The following is a 13,031-nucleotide window of genomic DNA, read 5'->3' as shown; positions in this document are numbered from 1 at the left end:
TTTTACATAGTGGCAGTTACCTCTATATATCAACATGTTTTACATAGTGGCAGTTACCTCTATATATCAACATGTTTTACATAGTGGCAGTAATGTTTACTATAACAACATGTTTTACATAGTGGCAGTTACCTCTATATATCAACATGTTTTACATAGTGGCAGTAATGTTTACTATCAACAACATGTTTTACATAGTGGCAGTTACCTCTATATATCAACATGTTTTACATAGTGGCAGTAATGTTTACTATCAACAACATGTTTTACATAGTGGCAGTTACCTCTATATATCAACATGTTTTACATAGTGGCAGTTACCTCTATATATCAACATGTTTTACATAGTGGCAGTAATGTTTACTATCAACAACATGTTTTACATAGTGGCAGTTACCTATATATATCAACATGTTTTACATAGTGGCAGTTACCTCCTATATATCAACATGTTTTACATAGTGGCAGTAATGTTTACTATCAACAACATGTTTTACATAGTGGCAGTTACCTCTATATATCAACATGTTTTACATAGTGGCAGTTACCTCTATATATCAACAACATGTTTTACATAGTGGCAGTTACCTCCTATATATCAACATGTTTTACATAGTGGCAGTTACCATAGTCTATATATCAACATGTTTTACATAGTGGCAGTTACCTCTATATATCAACAACATGTTTTACATAATGGCAGTTACCTCTATATATCAACATGTTTTACATAGTGGCAGTTACCTCTATATAACAACATGTTTTACATAGTGGCAGTAATGTTTACTATCAACAACATGTTTTACATAGTGGCAGTTACCTATATATAACAACATGTTTTACATAGTGGCAGTTACCTCCTATATAACAACATGTTTTACATAGTGGCAGTTACCTCTATATATCAACAACATGTTTTACATAGTGGCAGTTACCTCCTATATATCAACATGTTTTACATAGTGGCAGTTACCTCTATATATACATATATATCTATATATCAACATGTTTTACATAGTGGCAGTTACCTCCTATATATCAACATGTTTTACATAGTGGCAGTTACCTCTATATATCAACATGTTTTACATAGTGGCAGTTACCTCTATATATCAACAACATGTTTTACATAGTGGCAGTTACCTCTATATATCAACATGTTTTACATAGTGGCAGTAATGTCTACTATCAACAACATGTTTTGATAGACTACGGGGATCCAGCACCAGTTCTGTTCATTCTGAGGCGCCGTAGCTGTGAGTCCGGAAATTCTATCAGTATTTCCCAGGAACTTGGACGTTTATTCTCAGACCTGGTTAACTGCATGCACATACCCTTAAAATAGTGGTGGTAATGTCTCTATTCATACAGATGGCTGTTTTGTATTGTTGTGATAATGTATAGGACAATGTATATATTCCTCTAGGTGGTGCTGGTGTTGAGTTATGGCATGCCCCAGAAAGCCATCCTGTAATGTGTGTATGTAATATACATATTATTCCTCTAGGTGGTGCTGGTGTTGCGTTATGGCATGCCCCAGAAAGCCATCCTGTAATGTGTGTATGTAATATACATATTATTCCTCTAGGTGGTGCTGGTGTTGCGTTATGGCATGCCCCAGAAAGCCATCCTGTAATGTGTGTATGTAATATACATATTATTCCTCTAGGTGGTGCTGGTGTTGAGTTATGGCATGCCCCAGAAAGCCATCCTGCAATGTGTGTATGTAATATACATATTATTCCTCTAGGTGGTGCTGGTGTTGAGTTATGGCATGCCCCAGAAAGCCATCCTGTAATGTGTGTATGTAATATACATATTATTCCTCTAGGTGGTGCTGGTGTTGAGTTATGGCATGCCCCAGAAAGCCATCCTGTAATGTGTGTATGTAATATACATATTATTCCTCTAGGTGGTGCTGGTGTTGCGTTATGGCATGCCCCAGAAAGCCATCCTGTAATGTGTGTATGTAATATACATATTATTCCTCTAGGTGGCCAATATGTTTTATATTGTGGTGATCATGGCGGTGGTGTTGTTGAGTTATGGCGTGCCGCGGAAAGCCATCCTGTACCCAAATGAGGAGCCCAGTTGGACGCTGCTCAAAGATGTGGTCTTCCAGCCGTACTGGATGATGTACGGGGAAGTGTATGCGTATGAAATTGACGGTAAGGAAGACGAGCCTGGTATAAACGACTACGATGGTAAGAGTTTTCTTAAGGATTCTCACCACGGCATGAGAAGCTGATTAGCACTGGAAATCAATCAAAAACCCAGGTTTGGTCTAGTCAACGCGTCCTGCACCGCACCACAGTCACCTCACACAGTCGCTGTGTTTAAATGATTTTGATTTAGAGTACAGAATGAGACCCTAGACCCTTGATTGGATATGCATATGTTTTACTATGCCTATCCAGTTCTTTCATAAGTAATCAAGTCCTTAGGAGGTAGAGGCTAGGAGTTGATTGAGGACACAGCCAGTCGGCCCCTGTTAGGGAAGGTATAGCCAGCAATGGTAGAGAACAGCAGCTTTTAACCAATCAGGGCTTTAGTTTAGATTATTGGGTCCAGATTTCTCTTGAGGCATGTCAAATGTAAGTGATTTGCTTAAAGTACAGGCTCAGAGCTTCAAAATGGCGTATCCTACACTGTAGTTTGAGTAAACATGGGAGTCAGCATGGAACTGTCCTCCAGAAAGTAGTCTCTCTACTTAAACCCTGCTAAATTCAGGGCAGCAATGTTTTTGAGAGCTGTAGGAACACTTTTGCAGTTTTCCATAGTTTTATCTTTCCAAAAAATCTGTGATTTAAAGATGATCTGTGAATTTATCAGAGAAAAGCCCATTCTGTTATATCCAGAAGCCTGTGACATGACAAACCAAACAGGGATCATATCTCGGCATACCCAACCATTATCTCAGCCAATCATGACTAGCCAGGAAATATCCTGTCTTTCTCCCAGTATAGCTCAGTGCTTTCTCCTTGGCTAAACTAGGCACATTTGACATTTTTATTCATATTTACCAATCCCATACAAGTTTGTATTTAAGGCACATGAAAGGTCACATGTTCAAGAAGCCATTTCTGGGGGGAAAAAACGTATTTTGAATCGGCCCTACTGTGAAGTAGGAACCAACGTCAAATGCCTCATCCTGTAACATTTAGTAAACATTGTTGTACACATGGGGATAATTCTTAACTTCCAGTTAAGGGAACTTTTCACTTAGTCTCGCAATTATGTCAATAGGAGACTAAGTGACATTCAGATTTGCTGCATAGAGCACATTTGAGATAGTGTGTTTATGATATTGAGTAATGATATTTACGGAAGATACATTGTGTAATATACAGTGAGGGGAAAAAGTTATTTGATCCCCTGCTGATTTTGTACATTTGCCCACTGACAAAGAAATGATCAGTCTATAATTTTAATGGTAGGGAGTGCTCCTAATCTCAGTTTGTTATTTGTATAAAAGACACCTGTCCACAGAAGCAATCAATCAATCAATCAGATTCCAAACTCTCAACCATGGCCAAGACCAAAGAGCTCTCCAAGGATGTCAGGGACAAGATTGTAGACCGACACAAGGCTGGAATGGGCTACAAGACCATCGCCAAGCAGCTTGGTGAGAAGGTGACAACAGTTGGTGCAATTATTTGCAAATGGAAGAAACACATAAGAACTGTCAATCTCCCTCGGCCTGGGGCTCCATGCAAGATCTCACCTCGTGGAGTAGCATTGATCATGAGAACGGTGAGGAATCAGCCCAGAACTACACGGGAGGATCTTGTGAATGATTTCAAGGCAGCTGGGACCATAGTCATCAAGAAAACAATTGGTAACACGCTAGGCCATGAAGGACTGAAATCCTGCAGCGCCCGCAAGGTCCCCCTGCTCAAGAAAGCACATATACATGCCCGTCTGAAGTTTGCCAATGAACATCTGAATGATTCAGAGGACAACTGGGTGAGTTGTGGTCAGATGAGACCAAGTGTTGTGGTCAGATGAGACCAAAATGGAGCTCTTTGGCATCAACTCAACTCGCCGTGTTTGGAGGAGGAGGAATGCTGCCTATGACCCCAAGAACACCATCCCCACCGTCAAACATGGAGGTGGAAACATTATGCTTTGGGGGTGTTTTTCTGCTAAGGGGACAGGACAACTTCACCGCATCAAAGGGACGATGAACAGGGCCATGTGCCGTCAAATCTTGGGTGAAAACCTCCTTCCCTCAGCCAGGGCATTGAAAATGTGTCGTGGATTGGTATTCCAGCATGACAATGACCCAAAACACACAGCCAAGGCAACAAAGGAGTGGCTCAAGAAGAAGCACATTAAGGTCCTGGAGTGGCCTAGCCAGTCTCCAGACCTTAATCCCATAGAAAATCTGTGGAGGGAGCTGAAGGTTTGAGTTGCCAAACGTCAGCCTCGAAACCTTAATGACTTGGAGAAGATCTGCAAAGAGGAGTGGGCCAAAATCCCTCCTGAGATGTGTGCAAACCTGGTGGCCAACTACAAGACACATCTGACCTCTGTGATTGCCAACAAGGGGTTTTCCACCAAGTACTAAGTCATGTTTTGCAGAGGGGTCAAATACTTATTTCCCTCATTAAAATGCAAATCAGGCCTCCCGGGTGGTGCAGTGGTTAAGGGCTCTGTGCCACTAGAGACCCTGGGTTCGCGACCAGGTTCTCTGTCGCAACCGATCGCGACCGGGAGGTCAGTGGGGTGACGCACAATTGTCCTAGCGTCGTCCGGGTTAGGCCGGTATGGATATCCTTGTCTCATTGCGCACCAGCGACTCCTGTGGCGGGCCGGGCGCAGTGCGCGCTAACCAAGGTCGCCAGGTGCACGGTGTTTCCTCCGAAACATTGGTGCGGCTGGCTTCCGGGTTGGATGTGCGCTGTGTTAAGAAGCAGTGCGGCTTGGTTGGGTTGTGTATCGGAGGACGCATGACTTTCGACCTTCGTCTCTCCCGAGCCCGTACGGGAGTTGTAGCAATGAGACAAGATAGTAGCTACTAACAATTGGACACCACGAAATTGGGGAGAAAAGGGGGGTAAAAATTCAACAAAAAATGCAAATCAATTTATAACCATTTTGACATGCGTTTTTCTGGATTTTTGTTGTTGTTATTCTGTCTCACTGTTCAAAAAAACCTAACATTAAAAATATAGACTGATCATTTCTTTGTCAGTGGGCAAACATACAAAATCAGCAGGGGATCAAATACTTTTTTCCCTCACTGTATAGTAGTCGCAGCTACCTGTCTCGCTCATCAGACTCAGGGAGGAACCAACTCCACCACAGTTGTGTGGGAGATACAGCAGCTGTGGGAAGAGACTACCTATTGATATATAGAGCAGAATGTATACAGTAGCAGTAGATACTGTGCAGTATAATGAAATGTTATTCTACAAATTAGATGGTAGTCGCTGGTTTTACTGACCCAAATTATGTTTACTCCTAGACAAAAACAAAAAATCTGGAGAGACAAAGACAATAGAAAGCTTAATTTGGCTGTACAAAACCAGTGCTTGGAGTTTAGAGGTGTGTGTGTGTGAATGATCTACACTTGTCACTGTGTGTTGTTTGGGATGTGTGTGTTATTTGTGTTGGGATGTGTGAAACACTGTGTGTGTTTCTCTGACCCTGTCCCCTCTCTCCACAGTGTGTGCCAATAATACTGATACGAATGTGAAATCCCTGTGCTCCACTTCAGTGTGGATCACTCCTTTCCTACAAGCAGTCTACCTCTTTGTCCAATACATATTGATAGTTAACCTTCTCATCGCCTTCTTCAAGTAAGACTACACACACAATGGTGTTCCACAGAGCGCTGTTCTGTGACCAATACTATTCTAATTATTCATTAATAACAGTATGTTTTTCCCCAATTTTCTACATCACTGTGTATATCTATTTTTGCCATCTCTCTCTTCTCCTCAGTAATGTGTACCTCCAAGTGATGTCAATCAGTAATCTGGTATGGAAGTACCAGAGGTATCATTTCGTCATGGCCTACCATGAGAAGCCAGTCCTCCCTCCTCCCCTCATCCTCCTCTCCCACCTAGTCTCTTTCTTCTCCTGCATCTGTCACAAGAGGAAGAAGGACAGTCACTCTTACGGACCAAGTACGGGAACTACCATTTATCGCTCTAAAATGCGGATATGACAGAACCACTTGGTGATCAGAGAGAACAAGAGAGGCCCTAGTACTGAGCTCTGGGGGACACCAGTAGTGTATGAACAGACTATAAAATGTATAGGTGTCTCTGGGATCTCTAGTTTATCAGTAAAAATATATGCAGCTACAATAACTTATTTGAAAATGTGTACTAGTAGTTACGTTGATCTGTAAAAGAGGTGAAATGCCTTGTTGAAACTAGAAAGCTCTTCATCCTCTCCCTTCCCATCTCCCCATCTTTCCTTCCCTACCTTCCTCCCTCCAGAGTTGTTTCTAACGGAGGAGGATCAGAAGAAGCTCCATGACTTTGAGGAGCAGTGTGTGGAGACGTACTTCCATGAGAAAAACGACCAGTTCCACTCAGGGAGCGATGAGCGCATCCGCCTCACATCAGACAGGTAACTGTTACATTAGTTACCATTCACCCCAGTTTTTATTTGACCCTTGCGCTGACAGTAACAGTTATAGTGTATATATAACATAAGAGGATTAGGAGGTTAATTGAATATTGAACTCTGTGGCAACATAGACGTGTTTCTCCTTTCTCTCCTCAGGGTTGAGACCATGTGTATCCAGCTGAAGGAGGTCGGTAATAGAGTGAACTTCATCAAGCGTTCCCTCCACACGCTGGACTCTCAGATCGGCCACCTTCAGGACCTGTCAGCTCTGACCGTGGACACCCTGAAGACCCTGACCGCCCAGAGGGCCTCTGAAGCCAGCAAGGTCCACAACCAGATCACCAGGGAGCTCAGTCTGTCCAAAAACTTTGCCCCCAGCCTGGCCCCCACCCCCCAGGACCCTACCCCCCAATCCAAGGGGGTAAAACGCAGCGTGGGCGCCTACTTCGGTTCCTCCTTCCCCCAGGTGTCCGGGGTGGTGGTGGGGGGCAACATGGCTGATTCTCTGTTTGGGAGTGGGGTGGACCCAAACCCGCCACTGACGCTCAGTCCCCCAGAGCGGAGAGGAGACTGGGCTGGGCTGGGGCACCAAGCTACTGCTGCTATAGAGGCTGGATCCTCCACGGGTGGCAGTGCTAGTCACAGTGCCTTCTCCCTCTGCCCAGCTCCGGCGCCCCCTACTGTCAGTCCTCCAGAGCTGCGGCTACGCGGCCACTCCTTCACCCAGTGGCAGCTGACCCGTCCAGTGCAGGTGGGCATCTCCGACTGCCCCTCCAGCCTGCCCAGCGTGCCCTCTGCTAGGGCTGCTTTCTACGTCAGCTCTACCCCCTCCCAGCCCTCGGTCTCCAGCCACCCAGAACTCAGCCTGGCTGGGCCAGACAAAGACAGAACCTCTGCTTCCACCTCTGCCTTTGCTGTAGAGTTTGGTGCGTTTGTTGGTAAGTATAACTGTGAGGAGAAAGACGAGGACACTAGCTGTGTGTACCCCACTGTTGTTGTTGTTGTGTCCAAGACTTCTGACATTGCTCGCCCCGTTTGCTTGCCTGCTTCCATTGAGAAACGGGAAGCAATTGGTGAGAAGGAGGGGAGGGGTGAGGGAGGGGAGAGGGCGAAAGGGAGGTGTGAGAGGGAGGGGAGGGCAGAAGGATATGTGAATGAGGCATTTTCCGATGACGAGGGAAGACCGGAAGGAGTTCTGATCGGTGGGCAGGGCAGAAATGCTGAGCTTCCGTTGGCTCCTGAGACCGCCCGTCAGGCCGCACCCTCGCCGCATGCTGACGCTCACAGGAACAGCCCCCTCCCTGGCTGCGCCCTGGCCTCTGCAGTGGTGCCCAGGAGACCCCGCGGCTGTAGAACCAGAGAGGTGGGGTCCTCAAGCCCCATGGCCCAGCCAGGGTCCCCTCAGCAGGGGGAAAGAAGGACTGAAGCCCCCCTGAGAAGTGACAGCAGGGAAACTACCAGAGACAGAGGTTTGAGTCAGAGTTTGAGTCAGAGTTTAAGTTGGCAGTGGGGAAAATCTCAGATCACACTCTACCTTTCACCTGTAACACACCTTTTCCTAACCAGGGTGAAGTATGGTTGTTAGTGGTCTAATGGGGTGGTATGGGGTCTAACTAAAATGAAATAACCACAGGTGTGTTCTCAAAATTCAAAAACCCTGAGCATAACCTGATATGGCACCTGCTCAATCAAGTCTTCAAAATAAACCAATCAGTATGGCACCATGCTCAATCAAGACTTCAAAATAAACCAATCAGTATGGCACCATGCTCAATCAAGACTTCAAAATAAACCAATCAGTATGCCATCATGTTCAATCAATAGACTTCATAAACTCATAGCAACAACTCATTGTCATTCGCCAGTAAAACATACACATTCGATAAGTCAATAAACGGTTGCAAACTTTAAGGAATAACCTGTGGTACCCTTACAGTGGCTTGCGAAAGTATTCAGCCCCCTTGGCATTTTTCCTATTTTGTTGCCTTACAACCTGGAATTAAAATAGATTTTTGGGGGGTTTGTATCATTTGATTTACACAACATGCATACCACTTTGAAGATGCAAAATATTTTTTATTGTGAAACAAACAAGAAATAAGACAAATTGAACTTGAGCGTGCATAACTATTCACCCCCCCAAAGTCAATACTTTGTAGAGCCATCTTTTGCAGCAATTACAGTTGCAAGTCTCTTGGGGTATGTTTCTAGAAGCTTTGCACATCTAGCCACTGCGATTTTTTTTTTTGCCCATTATTCAAGGCAAAACTGCTCCAGCTCCTTCAAGTTGGATGGGTTCCGCTGATGTACAGCAATCTTTAAGTCATACCACAGATTCTCAATTGGATTGAGGTCTGGGCTTTGACTAGGCCATTCCAAAACATTAAGATGTTTCCCTTAAACCACTCGAGTGTTGCTTTAGCAGTATGCTTAGGGTCATTGTCCTGCTGGAAGGCGAACCTCCGTCCCAGTCTCAAATCTCTGGAAGACTGAAATAGGTTTCCCTCAAGAATTTCCCTGTATTTATCTCCATCCATCATTCCTTCAATTCTTACCAGTTTCCTAGTCCCTGCCGATGAAAAACATCCACACAGCATGATGCTGCCACCACCATGCTTCACTACTGTGGGGATGTTGTTCTCGGGGTGATGAAAGGTGTTGGGTTTGCGCCAGACATAGTGTTTTCCTTGATGGCCAAAAAGCTCAATTTTAGTCTCATCTGACCAGAGTACCATCTTTCATATGTTTGGGGAGTTTCCCACATGCCTTTTGGTGAACACCAAACGTGTTTGCTCATTTTTTTCTTTAAGCAATAGCTTTTTTCTGGCCACTCTTCCGTAAAGCCCAGCTCTGTGGCGTGTACGGCTTAAAGTTGTCCTATGGACAGATACTCCAATCTCCTCTGTGGAGCTTTGCAGCTCCTTCAGGGTTATCTTTGGTCTCTTTGTCGCCTCTGATTAATGCCCTCCTTGCCTGGTCTGTGAGTTTTGGTGGGCGGCCCTCTCTTGGCAGGTTTGTTGTGGTGCTATATTATTTACATTTTTTAATAATGGTTTTGATGGTGCTTCGTGGGATGTTCAAAGTTTCTGATATTTTTTTATAACCCAACCTGATCTGTACTTCTCCACAACTTTGTCCCTGACCTGTTTAGAGAGCTCCCTGGTCTTCATGGTGCCCCTTGCTTAGTGGTGTTGCAGACTCTGGGGCCTTTCAGAACAGGTGTATGTATACTGAGATCATGTGACACTTAGATTGCACACAGATGGACTTTATTTAACAAATTATGTGACTTCTGAAGGTAATTGGTTGCACCAGATCTTATTTAGGGGCTTCATAGTAAAGGGGGTGAATACATATGCATGCACCAGTTTAATTTTTGGGAATTTTTGGAAACAAGTAATTTATTACATTTCACTTCACCAATCCAATGCAGGCGATGGTGGTCCTTAGCCAGTGCGGCAGTGGGAAACAGAGGGCTAGTGTTGCTAGTTAGCAGGATGATGTTTCTTCACAAGACTCAGAGAAAACCCTAGAATTTCCTGGTGTCTAGGGTTGCTATCTGAGCTCGATATAAACTATGGTAGCGTACATACAATATACATGTATTTGCCTCTTATGGAGATGGCTTGCTACGCTAGTTATCTGGTGTTGGCTAGCTAGTGGCTAATATTAGCTAGTGTTGCATCGTACCTTCAGACGGGACCCAAAGCAAACTGTAGAATTGCCCGTTTCTAGAGTCGCTATCTGAGAGGTATACTACGATTTGAAACTAGATCTACTCAAGACTTTTATAAAGCTAGCCAGCTTCAGTTAGCTTCACATTCAAGCCCAGGCTTCATCCATACTAAGGTGGATTTTGATCATGCAGCTAATGCAAGCAGGCTCAGAGGGGATTTCCACATAACACAATAATTTGGATAGCCACTCAAGCTTCCCCTTATGTGGGTGCTAGAAAGTTAAATATCAAGCAAGGTTGTTTCATTGCCCCCCATCGTGTTATGTGGAAATGCACTGTCGGTATGTTTGTTTTTTTAACTACACTTGTATGCCGCCTCGCCATGCTAGCTTCGCCCTCGTGTGGGTGCTAGCAAGCTAGGTAGTGCTCGGTATCAACAGCCAATCCAGTAGGGACTGGAAGCTATGCTGAGCTTTAAATTGGTCAAGTACATCGCAAAGTATTTGCATAAAGTTCCGGTTTCCTCATCTTTGGTCCCATCCTGTTCACGTCCCTCGCCCATGCTCGCATCGCCCAACAGTCCCCCGCCCACTTAGCTTCTCTTCCATTGGAAATGAATGGCGTATAGTAGTTTCATCGCCCACGTCACTTCAGTTAACTGTACGTGCATGTTGCACATGGCTAGTCGAACACCGAACTCTTAATTGAGACAATGTTCGCATTTTTATGTTTTAGGCTGAAATCAACATGAAAGAAAAGTTATTTTGCCACTTCAGCAGGCTATGCTGTGACATAGGCTATTAGAAGTGCCGTTTAGTTAGTGCCGTCTTTGTGCTTTCGAATGCTTATCAATGCACAAGTCCCTTTTTCCCTACCTATCAATAAAATCATTTTAGAAAATCATACAAACGTTTCACTATGCGTCAACTTTCAAATGCATGCTGTGATTACTAAATGTGTAATGTGGTATTTTTAATATTACTATAGAAAAAAATACAGTTAAAATTGTATAAAATAGTTCATCAGTCGTCCTAAAATGAAGGGGATGACAACGTAGTCTTGGTGAGAGGGGGGACTCTAATTTCATTGGTCCTCAACTCACGGCTCAGACGCTTCATTCAGATAAATGGAGTTAGCCCTGAGTTAGCCTGCCCTTGATCAGGTTAGTTCTGAGGGATTCCTTGCAAAATGTTACTCCGAGTTGACCACACTTACCTCGCTAACTCCTCTTTGTAGTATAGGGCTCTGGTCTCGTCACTCAGTCATCAACTCTTCTTAGCTACTTATACAGGTTCACATGCTAGTATGCTACATATACAACAGCTACTTACATTACAGCTAAACGGTTACAGAAGTCTGCCTTAAACTGGGAATCAAAATCACCTCAGAACTAACTCCGCCCTCCAACTATTGTAATTTGTTCCCTTCACTTTCCCTACTGACCCTCTGATTTGGCTAAGGGGGATCTTTAAAGGCGTTGCATGGTCAATCCTACGTCTGCATTGGCCATGTAGCGTTTATGGTAATACGGCCTAGGAAGAGGTGCCTGGGCTGTAGGGTGCTAGGATCAGATTTGTAATTAACTCGTCGTTGTTGTCTCAATTTCAGATTTCTCTCTTTCTCTTGCTCTACCTGTCAATTATTATGTCAACCTTTTGTCTTGTCTAATGTCATTGTTGTGTTGGGGTGTTGGTTGATGGTGACAGAGTTGTGACTGTATCGCCATGGATTGATTGATTGGTTGAAATTTGCAACCTTTCCTGAAATTGTCTGTATTGGTTAAAGGGTTTGTCACATGGAAAGGTTGAGGCACCTACCCTCTGTCCATCTGTCTTTCAGTGACTGTCCCAGAGGTCTAAGATGTTCTCTCTAAGGCACAGAACCAGGTTTGGCCAACTCCTGACCTGGATCAGGGTTTGGGTCAATTCCATTTTAATTCAGAAAGTTATCAAATTGAAATGACCCCAACAAAAAAGCCTGCAGCCTTCCAGGACAAGTGTTGGCCACCCTTGGTGTGATGCTGTCTCTGTATCTGTCTAACAGTGTTCCGGTCCTCCAGGTCATAAAGACAACCTTCACCTGGACCTGCAGCGCTCCTTCCCCAGAGACATCTCCTCCAGACAGCTCAGCCCAGCCACGCAGCCCAGGGAACAGGTGAGACAGTATGTGGGGTTATGTGTGTGTTCCTCCTCCTAGGTATTGAGGCAGTTATTTACTTGATCTTAGTTCCTGGTTGGGAAGTGGTTGTTGGTTGGTAGAATGTCAGTCAATGTTATGACCATTTAAAAAAACAACCTGTTAGTTCTAGTTCCCAGGGCGGAGCAGTTTATTTACATGAAACATCACAGAGACACTTCCACAGAACAAACAAGAATTCCTTAATGGCTTCCTGTCCAAACACATTGTCCCCACATATCCTAACCTTAGCCTCACTATGTGAAAAACAGGAAAACAGATCTCATCAGCTGAGCCCAGTAGGAGGAAGTTGCTCCTAGACACTGATGCCAGTGTGTCTTTCTCTGTGTCTTTCTCTCTGTCTACAGGGTCATCCTGAAGGCCAAGGTAATATGAGGACGGTCAACTCATATGCTGGCTTCACTGAGTTTGACCGGAGTCCCTCCTTCCTCCATCCAGACTCCTGTAAGTCCAGGAAGATAGACCTGTGCTGCTAGACACATGAATACACTGCAGAACCCTGACAAGACCTGCCAGAGGTCATGACATGTATACTATGTGTGCTAACTGAAAGGGTCTTTGGTTGTTGTGGGTC

The 13,031-nt window shown here is 44.4% G+C and overlaps 1 protein-coding gene across 1 annotated transcript in view; it reads left to right on the top strand.

Moving 5' to 3' along the window:
* The window catches only part of LOC139384339 (transient receptor potential cation channel subfamily M member 7-like), an 80,475-nt gene that overhangs the window by 54,428 nt on the left and 13,016 nt on the right, over positions 1 to 13,031 (top strand). Inside the window, exons 22-28 of the mRNA XM_071129046.1 lie at positions 1,994 to 2,168; positions 5,672 to 5,804; positions 5,950 to 6,134; positions 6,453 to 6,585; positions 6,742 to 7,523; positions 12,321 to 12,415; positions 12,805 to 12,901. Coding sequence (XP_070985147.1) covers positions 1,994 to 2,168; positions 5,672 to 5,804; positions 5,950 to 6,134; positions 6,453 to 6,585; positions 6,742 to 7,523; positions 12,321 to 12,415; positions 12,805 to 12,901 — 1,600 coding nt within the window. The remainder of the gene's footprint in view (positions 1 to 1,993; positions 2,169 to 5,671; positions 5,805 to 5,949; positions 6,135 to 6,452; positions 6,586 to 6,741; positions 7,524 to 12,320; positions 12,416 to 12,804; positions 12,902 to 13,031) is intronic.

The sequence above is a fragment of the Oncorhynchus clarkii genome, chromosome 26, assembly GCF_045791955.1.
Source record: "Oncorhynchus clarkii lewisi isolate Uvic-CL-2024 chromosome 26, UVic_Ocla_1.0, whole genome shotgun sequence".
NCBI classification, from domain to species: Eukaryota; Metazoa; Chordata; class Actinopteri; order Salmoniformes; family Salmonidae; genus Oncorhynchus; species Oncorhynchus clarkii.
Note: the sequence above shows the minus strand (reverse complement) of the source record. Positions and strands in the feature narration are given on the sequence as shown.